Source organism: Condylura cristata, unplaced genomic scaffold, assembly GCF_000260355.1.
Source record: "Condylura cristata isolate star-nosed mole 26May11 unplaced genomic scaffold, ConCri1.0 scaffold00032, whole genome shotgun sequence".
Taxonomy (NCBI): domain Eukaryota; kingdom Metazoa; phylum Chordata; class Mammalia; order Eulipotyphla; family Talpidae; genus Condylura; species Condylura cristata.
The window spans coordinates 8,447,230-8,459,770 of NW_004567133.1; the positions used below are offsets into that span (position 1 = coordinate 8,447,230).

General features: G+C 52.2%; 1 protein-coding gene across 1 annotated transcript in view; it reads left to right on the forward strand.

The window, feature by feature from the left end:
* The first annotated feature begins 2,574 nt into the window (after positions 1 to 2,574).
* ERN2 (endoplasmic reticulum to nucleus signaling 2) overlaps positions 2,575 to 12,541 on the forward strand; it is a 19,406-nt gene continuing 9,439 nt past the window's right edge. Inside the window, exons 1-7 of the mRNA XM_012731646.1 lie at positions 2,575 to 2,582; positions 8,862 to 8,953; positions 9,284 to 9,317; positions 9,516 to 9,588; positions 11,479 to 11,551; positions 11,646 to 11,753; positions 12,053 to 12,154. Of these exons, the coding sequence (XP_012587100.1) occupies positions 2,575 to 2,582; positions 8,862 to 8,953; positions 9,284 to 9,317; positions 9,516 to 9,588; positions 11,479 to 11,551; positions 11,646 to 11,753; positions 12,053 to 12,154 (490 nt within the window). The remainder of the gene's footprint in view (positions 2,583 to 8,861; positions 8,954 to 9,283; positions 9,318 to 9,515; positions 9,589 to 11,478; positions 11,552 to 11,645; positions 11,754 to 12,052; positions 12,155 to 12,541) is intronic.

Genomic DNA, 12,541 nt, shown 5'->3' on the forward strand with positions numbered 1-12,541 from the left:
CTAGAAATAAGCCTCAGCCCTCACTAGCCAGAAGTGGAATCGCTTTAGCCCACTGGAAGATGCCACTTACTCCGTGGAAGGACTTCCCCTGGGTCCTTGGGAAGCAGAGACTGCGAATGGGGTTCCAGACAAGGTGATTACTGGGGAACTCTCCTTGGAGAAACCTGTCAGGCCATGAGAGAGAAACTGGGTGAGAAGAGGCAGAGATGGGTCTTAGGTAAAGGGGCGTCTCAGAAGCAGATCATGGACTACAGGGCTGGCTCCTTGACACTTCCTTGACCTTGACTTTGCTGGACAACAGAGGTGGAAGCTCTTGGCAACTTATTTTTAAAGATGTATTTATTTATTCATACAGAACTGGGGTACAGGCCAGAGGTGGGGCAGTGAGAGGCTTCATCACAGAGTGGGGAGCAGATTGACGAAGTACATTGCTGAGGGGAGCAGTGGGCGGGTCAGGAGAGGTGTGTCCGCCATGTGGGTCACCTCTGGGGCGGGGATCAAACTCATGAGGAATTGGCTTCAGCTTTAACCCACTGCGCCACCAAGGAGGGCCCTCTCTTGGCAACTTTTGAGAGAGGCTTCATACTAGGGCGAAGCACTGGAGAACATCCAACATCCACAGTGTGGAAAATAGTGATAGGACCCCCCCCCACACACACACACACTTAGTGTCTGCTATGCAGGGAACACCCCGGAACCCCATGAACAGATGCTGTTCAGCAGCATGATAGCTCAGCAAGCCTAGAGCTGAGGCTGCAAGGTTTTTGCTTATTTGGGGAATGATATTTCCTTTTTCAATGTTCTTATATTTTATTAAGAAAGTTCAACAAAGTTTGAGACCCATCATACTTCAACCATAAAGCAGATGTCCATGGGCCTGCAGCTCTATTTGTTTTAAACCTTTTATTGAAGCATATGGCATGCTGCTCTCCAGGAGATGCTTTTGTTTACATTAACCATCAAGAAAGAGGAAGTGAAACAGCAAAGATCTTCCCTCATTGGTCCTCAGTGTGAGTCCCGCCTTTGCTGAGTCACATAATAGCTTTTGCAAACCTGATTTCCTTGATTTGGTTTTGCCATTCCCAGACACAACACACTTTGACACTGAACCTGAATGATTGACATTGTGTTCCCCGCAGTCACAGTGTGGTCCGCATAGAAAGGGGAAGCTCCAGGTTCCCTGCCCCACCTAAGGGAGGGTGGAGCTGAGCAGAGAGAAGCTGGAAAAGAGGGAAGGACTTGGCAGAGGCAGGGAGGGAGGTGAAGGAGGGAGGGAGGAAGGGAGGAGGACTTGGAGGAGGCACTCAGAGCAGAGACACTTGTGAACACATTTGCTTCTCTGGCTTGGCTTTGTGCCAGGGACTTGGACATGGAAGGAGACGCTGGAAAGAGACACAGACGTGAAGAGGCCTGTGGGGAGGCTGACAGCGGCAGCCTTTACGTCGACTTGTACTCTGGTTTTGCTTTTTTCCTTCTAGGTGTTCCTGGCTGCTTCTGCCCTCTCCCTATAGGTCCCCAATGAGAAGGTGCCTTAAACTTGTGGCAAGGTTTCTAGTTCAGTGTCCCACGTTGGACCAACTCTGTCTGTCTGGGCATTTACTACCACTAGGTAGTGGGTAGCTTTGGATTTTTCATGGGGAAACTTTCTCTTGATGTGATAGATGGAAGAAGCTTTATAGAGCAGGTAGGTTGGGGGTTAAGGGTAGCCCCTCATTCTGTCCACTAACAATCCCTTATTAAGTCTACGCATGGGCCCAATAGTAAGTCAAGCCTTGATGTGTAGCGCCTCCTCATTTCCACAGTTCGAATACTCCCTCAACAGCTGGTGCCCAGCTGCAATGGCTCGTGTGGCTCCAGCTGTGGTGCGCCCTGGGGGTCATTCGGTAGGACTCCCCATAAATGTGCAAGACATCTCAAGAGCAGCCAGGACGGTAAAATAATGAGGAAGTGTTACGTTTCAAGTATATATTACTTTTGTTTTAAAAATGACTTATTTAGGGCCCTCCCTGGTGGTGCAGCGGGTTAAAGCGCAGCACTGAGAAGCTAAAGCCACTTCAGCATGAGTTCGATCCCCGCCCCGGAGGTGACCACATGGCGTGGCAGACCTCTCCTGGCCCGCCCGCTGCTCCCCTCAGCAGGGCACTTTGTCAGTCGGCCTGTTCTGCTCCCCGCTCTGTCTCTGGTGAAGCCTCTCACCACCCCCACACCTCTGGCCTGTACCCCAGTTCTGTATGCATAAATAGATAAATCTTTTTAAAAGGTGACTTATTTAATTGCAATTTTATGTAACTTAATTTTTATCTATGGCTGTGACTCACTGAATGCTCTGCTCACAAAATTTCAGAAATATAGCACTGGACTTCCAGAAACCAACTCCAGCTGGTTGAATGAAGTACACACAAGGGCCCGTGCAACCTGCTCCCACATCAGGAAGTGGGATCCGCAACGTCTCCCTGTACCCCTGAGTGACGCTAGCCTTCTCTTCCCTTATCGCCCCACCCCCACCCCTCCCATGAGGAACCGGCTCACCTGCAGCAGCAGAAACAGGTTGGCTTCGCGGGACTGACCAGTACGATGAGCCTGCAGTTCTCACAATCCCCACTAGAGGCCTCTCCTTGCTCCTCCTCCTGGCCGTGAGAGACCGTGGCTCCCAAATCCAGCCTGAGCACCTGACCTCCTAGGTCTTCCCAGCAGAGATGGATGGTCACTCATCGCCTCCCCCACCCCCCAGTGGGAGGAGCTAGAGGAATGCCTGAGTGCTAAACGTGAATTTGGCGAGGCCCTGGCGGAGATCTGAGCCATAAGATTTCCGAGACAGAAGGGGACCAAGTTTGAGCAGAGAACCCCAGTTGGACCTCAGCTAGAGGGCTAGCAAACCAGCTAGAGTGAGCGAGCTGGCCCCAGTGGTCTAACGGAAGCCGCTGCCTCCTTTGTTATAACAGGAGCGGTGGCCCCTTTATCTGGACGACGTGCACCTGTGAAAACCGCGTCACAAGACCACCAGGAGAAAGGAAGCGTGAAGCAAAGTTAAGGTCACCGGCTGGGGAGTCAGGCAGAGGCGGTCTAAACCACTGGCGCTTACACGTTTTTGTAAATGCGCGCGAATTTCTTAACCACTCTGAAATTCGGTTTTCTTTTCTGTGGAATGGGAACAACGAAACCTTCCTTGTAAGTTAGTTAACAGGTTAAGTAAAATCTAATATGTGAAGGAGGTCGTCATTTTTTTTTCAATAGTGCCTTTTTTTTTTAACACAGAGTAAAAGGAAACTTTTTTTGTTGTTTTTAAGAAGCCACTCTAATGAGCTGACTTTTTATGCACTGAACTGGCAGGGTGTGGAAACCTGGACATGACAATTGTCTGCATGTTATGGAAGCTGCTGTTTCACCAGGGCAAGGCTTTACATGCACATCCATGTACATATACACCCTACACCTGTACAAGTACTTTTACATCAGTGGAATGTATGTGATGTATGTTGAGCAGTTTTTGAAAAAAAATAAGTTTTTTTTTTTTGGCTGGTTTGAGCTCCCCCACTTTCCATCTACAACCTACCCACCCTGTTCAGCTATTGTAAAATTCTTGTTAGCAAACCAGTATATTGCATTCTGTATTTTTATCCAAACATATTAAATAATGCACATGGTTTTACAAAAGTAGGCTCCTATAATGCTGTTCTCTGCATTTGCTCTTCTTCTCCTTCTTCTTCTTTTTCAAGATTTATTTATTCTGCATACATGCCAGAGGTGCAGGGGCAGTGAGAGGCTTAACCAGAGACAGAATGGAGAGCAGAACAGGCAGACTGACGAAGTTCACTGCTGATGGGAGCAGCAGGCAAGACAGGAGAGGTCTGCCTCGCCATGTGGCTCACCTCTGGGGCAGGGGATTGAACTCCCACTGAAGCGGCTACAGCCAGCTTGCAGTGCTGCGTCCTAACCCATTGCACCACCAGGGAGGGCCACATTCACTCTTCTTACTCAATACCACTCATAGAAATATTTTCAAGTTAATGAATATACTCTATTAATAATTTTTAGTGACTGTGTAATACTCCAAAGTATGATGTTCTGTAGTTAGGTCAGTTATTTCTCAGTTGAAGGGTCCTTGTTTTGCTTCTACTTGTTTGCACTCAGAGCAATGCCGCATTAAGTACATACACACACACACTACATATGTATGTATGGGAGGAATTTGTATTTTTATGGGGAAGAACCCCAAGAGTAGGTTTTGCGGGTCAAAGGGATTATGTATTTTTTATTTTAAGCAGTTGTTACCAGAAGCTGTAACAATTTACATCCCACCAGCCCCATATGAAAATACAATCTTCCCCAAATTCCTGGCAGCAATAGTCTCAGCCTTCTTGTTTTTGTTTGTTTGAAGTTTTTTTTTTTCTTTTTTTATGGACAGTTTCAGACACCTTGAAAGTAAATAGGATGGCATAATGAGTCCCAAATACAGCTCAGCTTCAGCAATTATCAGCATTTTGCCATTACGGTAGACTTCTTTTTAATTTTTGCAAATGTATGGGCATAAAGTGATATGCTTGTTACTTTTTTTAAATCTCGTTTTTACATTTCTCTGACTGCTAGTGACTTTGAGCACATTTTCACATATTTAGAGCTGATCTTATATAATTGCCTATTCATAGCCTTTGCATATTTCTTGGTTGTGTTTGTCTTTTTCTTGTCAACTTATAGGAGCAGTTTGCATAGTATATAGATGTTAATCTTTATTTATCATCCGTTTTGCCAATATTTTTCAGATCTGCTGTTTGTTTATCTTTTGCCCTTCTAAAGCTTTTTTGTTAATTTCTACCTATTTCAGATATATCTGGGTTTCTTTTTTTTATAGCTTGTACATTTTCTGACCCCCATCTCTGCCTACACGTGCAACTATTCCTTCCCCAGGTTCAACCCAGCAGTTGAGACACACATGTTCCCTCTGCTCCTGGATCCTATAAACTTAAATGGGGTCCTGCCCTAAAAGAAGGAGCCAGCAACCAACTCCCCTGTCCTGGGGACCTGCGGTACCTCCTCACTCCACCTTCCACTCCAAGTCTTGGGAATCATTTTTACTCTCATTATTTATTCTCTCAAGTCTAGGCTCATGCCCTAAATTATTTGAGAACTAGAAAGATAAAAGAAGCTTTGTTTTCTCTTTTTCTGCTTCATCATCCTTTCTCTGAGGCAATAAATTCAGAGGAAACTCACTGTCAGAGGAAGAATCCTAGAAGAGAAAAACATTAATATTTCAACATAGTGTCCCATCAGACATGGGAAAAGAATGGACCACTGGAGGAAATGTGTCAGATGTTAACGCAGTTTGTTTTCAAGAGATGAAACCATGAATGAATTTTTTTTCTTAATTACATTTTTCTGGGTTGTATAAAGCTTCTAGGATGTGTTTTATTTATATCACCACACACACACACACGAAGCAATTATTTATTCCAGGTCCTATGGCTCCAAGCATAATTAGCAGACACAATGTACACTGCAAAAAACGAACATGCAGTGTAGGGCTCGTTTGCACACTCAGAGCTTGCACCAGCTTCTGCAATGCAAGCTATCATTTGTGTCACGAGGTTAGAGCCGTTCAGCATGCTGACTGGAAGGTGTTAGAGCAGCTAAGTATGAAGGACAAATCAAGGAAGCTGAAGACTCGGCGATGTGTATGTTTCTGAAGGAGGTTTTTTGCTCCATGCAACTGTTGGGCTTTCTAAGGACACATCTGATGAGAATGTGATTAGCGGGCTTCTCAGATTAGGTCCTTAAAAGTGGAGCCTGGCGGAGGGATCCTTGTTCAAGGCTGTATTGGGAAGAACTCTCCAGGAGAACAGGATAGCAAGAAAGCCAGATAAGGTGGGGGAAAGAGCCAGGAGAAAAAGGGGTCCCTGTACCCTAATACCCAAGCCAGACAAAGACAGCACCAGAAAAGTACAGACAAATATCCCTGATGAATAATGATGTGAAAATGTTCAACAAAATACCAGGAAATTTAATTCTACAACACAGCACAAGGGTTATACCTCATGATCAAGCAGGAGCAAACCCTGGTATGCGAGGATAGTTTAATGTGGATACATCAATCAATGCAAAAAATTACCTCAACAAAAGAAATGATAAAAACCTCATGAACATACCCAAGGACACAGAGAAAGCACTTAATAAGATTCAGTTCCCATGTACGGTAAAAATCTTCAAGAGAAGGGGCCTCCCTGGTGGTGCAGGAATTGTAGACAGCGCTGTCAATCGTTCCCAGCCACTGCGGCACGAGTTTGGTTCCCAGCTGGCCAGGGGTGACCCACATGGCACACAGACCTCTCCTATCTTGCCCGCTACTCCCCTCCACAGTGTATTTCAGTAGATCTGCCACCTCTCATTTCCCTGCACCTCTGGCCTGTGCCCCAGCTCTTGTACATATAAGTAATTTTTTTTAATTTCAAAAGATAAGATGGGAAGAGACAACCTACTTCAACATAATAGAGACCACACAAGTCTACAGCCAAGGTAATTCTGCACAATGGAAAACCTGAAAGTGTTCCCAGCCAGCCAAATGCAGTTCTGCAGGGATGTGGGCACCTGGGTGAGCCCTTAGCCGCTCACTCTGGCAGCCAGGACAGAGCGATACCAGCTGGGTAAGCTACTCTGGTGTCACTGGCACCAGAAGTTTCTTTGAAGCTGTTTGCACTGACATCAAGCGTATAGAACTCTGCAAGTTCTGGAAGACAGGGACCTCTATCTCTCTGGCTTGCCTTACATTACCCTGAATGAATACATCATGGAATGAACGGCTATCTCCGTGAATGAATCTCTATTCCAAAGTCTCTGGGCAGAGGTCCCTAGGTAGTTACAAAGAGCACACCTTTGCGGTCAGATATCTGGATCTGATGCCAGTCCGACTGGGCACTCCCCTGGAAACGCAGAGAGCTAAAGCACTTGGTACAGTTCTTGACTCGTTGAAATTCCCCGTAAATGGCCTCGGCGGGCAAGTTTCCTTTCTAGGAAAGCCCAGCGCTAACCCAGCCCGGATGACTGCGGCTTTGGGGCGAGCGTGATGGGAAGGGCGGGAAGGAAAGGGATACACCTAAGGAGGGAGGTTGGGCCCCAGCTGGCCCAGCCCGGGGCGGAGTTTGCTCCCGGCTGGCGACTGGCGGCTGGCGGGGCGCGCTGTTCCTGGAAGGCTCCCAGGGAGGCTGCCAGGTCTGCCCAGGGCTATGGCGAGCTTGGCCCGGGGGTCCTGGCTGTGGCCGCCGCCACCGCCCAGTCCCCGGCCCCGGCCCCGGCCCTGGCCCCGGCTCGGATTCCTGCTCCAGCTCACGGCGCTGCTCGGGATGCTGCCGTCAGAGGTGAGAAGCCAGGCAGAGGGGAGCCCCCAAGGTCGGGTCTGTGGGGGGGCCCCAAGGTCAGGTCTGTGGGTTGTGCTGGGGAACAACAGGTGGTCCCTCATCCTCCCTCTGGCTGCGTGGCCCCAAGTCGGCCCCTGGCTAGTGAAAACTTCCTCACCTGGGGGGAGTCGGGGGAGTCGCCAGAAGACCCCCAAACGCCTGGCCAGGGAGAGTGCCAGCCTGGAGAGGCCCTGGCAGACTCAAGACCCCTCCTGCAGACACAGGTGGAGGAGACAGGAGAGCACGCTTACTGTCACACCCATGAAAACTGGGATCGCAGCTCGCTTGGAGCATGTGTTCACCCTAGGGCTCAAGAAGAGCCTGACACCTAGTTTCACAGGCAGTTGAGGAGCATCGTGCCTACCCATTTCTGGATCCAAGGGTCTGGACCTCGGGGAGAAAGAAGCACCCTGTGGGGATATAGATTCCTTGCCAAGGGGGTGTGGTGGTGGGGGGTGCAGTTTTGCAGAAATGCAACAAGGGGAGAGCCCACCAGCCTAGAATCCAGCCTAGGCGCCCCAGAACAGCTAAGGAGATCACAGTAAGGTTAGTTGGGCACCCCCAGGCCTTGTTCAACTCTGGGTCCGCTCTGTGGCCGCCAGGGAAGAAAGTGAGCCCGAATTACCAGCTCGCGTTTCCAGGAAAATTAGTAAAACCAGAAATCAGAAAAATAAGGTGTTCAAAGTGAAATCATTTGAATTTTTTTATTGACAGATAGTTAAAAACAGATTTTAAATACTATCATGGTCAAACAAAACTCGACTGGCGGTTGAAGGCTCCAGAAGAAGTGGCAGCCGCTTCTCCAGACCATTCTTTCCCCTGCTGTGTTGCAGATCACAACACAGAGGCACACAGAGGGGCTGGGGGGGGGGTCCCTGATTCTCCACCAAAACCATTGTGTCCCCAGAAGGCCTGAGGGTCTTGGAGCAGGATATGGCCTTTGCAGGGTGCGACTGGGCCACCCGGATGTTAGGGTTCCTGCTAGGAGCTCAGCCTCACCCTGTTTGCTCAAGGAGGGACTGGAGCAGGTGAGTTGGCCCAGCAGGAAGGGCACCCCCAGCCTTAGTTTGGGGGGCCTGCAGGAGCCTAGCACCAGAAGCAGCTGGGCTGGTTTGAGAAGGCAGAAGGGGATCCGACCCCGGAGAGGCAGGCTGCAGAGATCAGTGTGTGCGAGGCGATGGGGACAGCGGAGTTCTTTCATAAAGGCCTTTCGTCTTTTTTGGCAAACCAGAGGGAATGTAGGGGGGAAGAGGTGGGAGCATAGACTGTGGGAAGCCGAGCCCCCGGCCCCCCATAACCATTCTTCCCATCAAAATCAGTAGGGGGGGACCCAGCAGCTCCCCCAGTCACCCTTGCTTCTTTCTCTGTGTCCTGGCAGGACAGAGGGTCCCGGCCAGCCCTGTCTGGGGTGAGGACAAGGGGGCATGCCAGGCTGCTCAAGGGCCCTTCTTTCCCAACACAGGTCCAGCCCCTCAGTCCTGAGAACCTCCTGCTTGTGTCCACCTTGGATGGAAGTCTCCATGCCCTGAGCAAGCAGACAGGGGATGTGAAGTGGACTCTGAGGGATGGTGAGCTGGGGAGGGCGGTCACTCCTCCTCCCTTGCCCCCCTTGCTGGGGCTGGCTGGGCACTGCTGTGGCAGTGTAAAAACACGGGGGCTGTGAGCCAGCACGCCAGCATCTGGGCGGCCTTGCCACCAGCCAGCTATGTGGCCTCGGGGAAGTCACCGGGCCTCTCTGAGCCTCTGTGTCCTGACCTGTGCAAGGGGCCACTGCGTTTTGGGGAAGTGTGCGTCCTGTCCCTGTGTGTCTAGCACGCAGGAGCACCTGATGAATGTGAGTGCTTTTCAGTGGGGTGTCTGGAGGGACCCACTCACACAGCCCGTCCCTGTCCCCGCAGATCCCATCATCCAAGGGCCAATGGTCGTCACAGAGTAAGTGAACCTGCAGCCTTTGAAAGAGGACCAGCTGGGAGGCGGGGTGGGCGTGGGCTGCCCCTGGGAGTCAGGGAGGGGCCTGGGTCTGGAGGCTCCTGCGAGGCTCCTACTCTCGGAGAAGTCAGAAGGAAAGGGGGCCTTCGTGACACCAGGGGCAGGCACCAACCTCCTCCCCTCTGCTCCTCTGCTCCACAGAATGGCCTTCCTCTCAGACCCGGCCGATGGCAGCCTGTACGTCTTGGGGACCCAGGAGCAACAGGGACTAATGGTGTGTTTTCCCAGTCCCCAGAGCCGGCTGTTAGCCAGAGCCCTGTGGGGAGGGGCAGTGTGGTCAGACACCAGAGGCCTGCAGGGAGGGGCTACGTGAGGGCTCTGAACCCCCACTAGTGACCCGTTGAAAGGGGGTGCAGTGGGTGGCTCTGGCTGTGTCTGCAGATCAGGGTGACTGTCAGACCCCTGACAAGTAATACTTATCCAAGACGCTGAGGGCTTTCGGGAAATCTGCTTGTCAGTTAGCTGGTGCTCAGTGACAAGTCACCCCAAGCTCAGCAGCTTAAACCCAGCCTCCCAGCTCACAACAGTGCAGGTTGTCCGCGAAGGCTGCCCTGGCTGGGGTCTCGGCTCAGCTGGCTCCAGCTGTGGCTGCTAGATGGCTGTTTGTCAAAGGGGGCTGGGGGCGGGGGCTATTGGCACTGGCAACTGGGCTGTGCCCGACCCCAAGAAGGCACACGGGCCGTTCTCCAGGTATGAAGGGTGCGGGCAGGGTGTGGGCTTTGCTGTCGCAGCCTGTGCCATCTCGTCAGCTTCTGGGGTCCACGGCCCAGGGCAGAGTCAACCTGTAAAGAAACAGGCTCCCCATCGACGGGAGGAGCAGGAAGGCCTGCACAGGCGCCCCGGGAGAGAAGCAGCCCTGTTGCCATCCTCCCTCCACGTCAGGACGCTGCTGAGTCTGCGGGCCTGACTGGGTTTCTACCCCAACGGGAGGAAATATGCTCTGTCAGAGCCCTGACCAGGCCGTGGGAAGCCCGCCAGAAAGGTCCTCTGTAAAAGTTTACCTTTGTTTGTTTGTTTGTTTTAGCATGGTCTTAAGCGTGTGTTTGAGGAAACTTATTGGTAAAAAGTAGTGGTGTGAGTCAGACAAGGCCCCGAGAGCAAAAGTGGTGCTCTCAGACAGGAGAATTTGAGGGAGTTTTCCTACAGGATTACAAAGGTGTGAGCAGATTACGGGAAACCTGAGGCGGGGGTTCAGTGTCCTGTGGCCCCTAAGCGGGGTGTCAAGCTCAGAAGGAGGGGAGCATTTGCCACAACCTGGCACCAGAGGAGGGTGTGGAGAGGCCTCTGGATAGGAGCTGAGGCTTGGGGGAAGGGCGGAGCAGAGCCCCAGAATACATGCCCTGATCTCACCTGAACCCCTGAATCGCATTATCCTAACTGCACTGGAAGGCTGAGCAGAGGGGCCCCCAGTGTGATCTGAGAGTCCATGAGGAGCATAGGGCTGAGGGTGGAGCTTTGTCCCATTCATCAGGGACACTGGAGGGTCCTCGCCAGTCACGTCTGCTCCTGCTTCTGGGGTACAGCCCAGGCACCCTGAGAGGCACAGCAGGCCTATGGGTTGAGCCTCACTCCACCAGCCTCTCTGTGTCTCTGAGAACAAGCACTTGCTCCCGTGTGGCCTGAGGGTAAACGACCCAAGTCTGGAAATTTACCATCCGGAGATGGCGTTACTTGAACCCACAGCCCACGTGAATCTTGTCAGATCTCCCCAATGCCTCCTTAATTGTTTTGGGGGCTTGGGCCCTCATGTCTCCAGTCGCCTCTGCTCTGGAATGAACCCCCCCAAGGCTGCAGGAACCCCCCAAGGCTGCATGGCCGTTGACACCTTTGAAGTCCTGAGTGTGTTTGTGGTGGTTGTCGGGTGCATCAAGTGTCACCTTGGGTGTGGATTTTGCCGGCTCCCCTGGAGGTCATGGGGCAAAGTGGTTGAGTGTGTTGGCTCTGGGGCTGCCTGGGTTCGAGGCCTGGCCCACCACGTGCTCGCTGTGTGGTGTGAGCCAAGTTACCCAACCTCTCTGAAACAGAGGTCATAATCATCGTACCGAGAGCATAGGATTCACCTTTTTCTGTGGTTTGACTCCTCCCCTGAACTCTTTCTTCTTAGAAACTGCCGTTCACCATCCCTGAGCTGGTCCACGCCTCCCCGTGCCGCAGCTCCGACGGCGTCTTCTATACAGGTATCTCCCAGCCGGTGGGCCAGGCCCACAGCAGGTGCAGGTGAACAGGCCGTGCACCCTCTCCAATGGGGGTGACACACTCTGTGCCCCACAGGCCGGAAGCAGGATGCCTGGTTTGTGGTGGACCCTGAGTCAGGCGAGACACAGATGACACTGACCACAGAGGGCCCCTCCGCCCCCCGCCTCTACATTGGCCGGACACGTGAGTCAAGTCCCCGCTGCGCCTCAGACTCTGGGTAGCCTCCCCCTTTCGCCACCCAGGCCTGGCAATGGCCACCCGAGATGCACTGGGCCAGTTCGTCAATCTGTCAGTCAACAAACAACTCCTGAGAGCTGAACCAGGAGCTGGGAGCTGCAGTCGTTGCCCTTGTGATGCTCAGACTCCAACCGGCAGGCTGCGTGCTGGGGACGGCCTCCTCTGCAAGGCGGCAGCCTGGGGTGGTGGGCTGGGGAGGCGCAGCATGTGGGCGTTTGGGCAACCTCCTCACTGGGCACCCCCAGAGTACACGGTCACCATGCATGACCCCAGGACGCCTGCTCTGCGCTGGAACACCACCTACCGCCGCTACTCAGCGCCCCCCATGGATGGCTCACCGGGGAAATGTGAGTGGCTTCTGTCTCTGACCCCACCTAAGAGACACCCCAATTCAGGGAGCCTCGAGTGGCATCTGTGACCAAATCCCCACCACATTCTGACCCACCTGACTTGCCCAGGGAGCCCACATACTGGACGCCACACCCTTGATGGGCAACTTGAACCCCCCTCCATACTGACCCCAGGGTTGCCTTGATATTATGACTGTCCTACCCAACTGTCTGAGCGATCTTGCAGGTGCCCCTAAGTTAGCATGGGAACCCAGGCAGGTAACCCTGGCCCATCACAAGTGACACCCCAGAAAACCCCGATTGACCTCTCATTAGTTAAATGACTTATGACCCACATACCGCCAGTCCACCCTGACTGGCCCATCTCAGGTGCCCCCCACATCC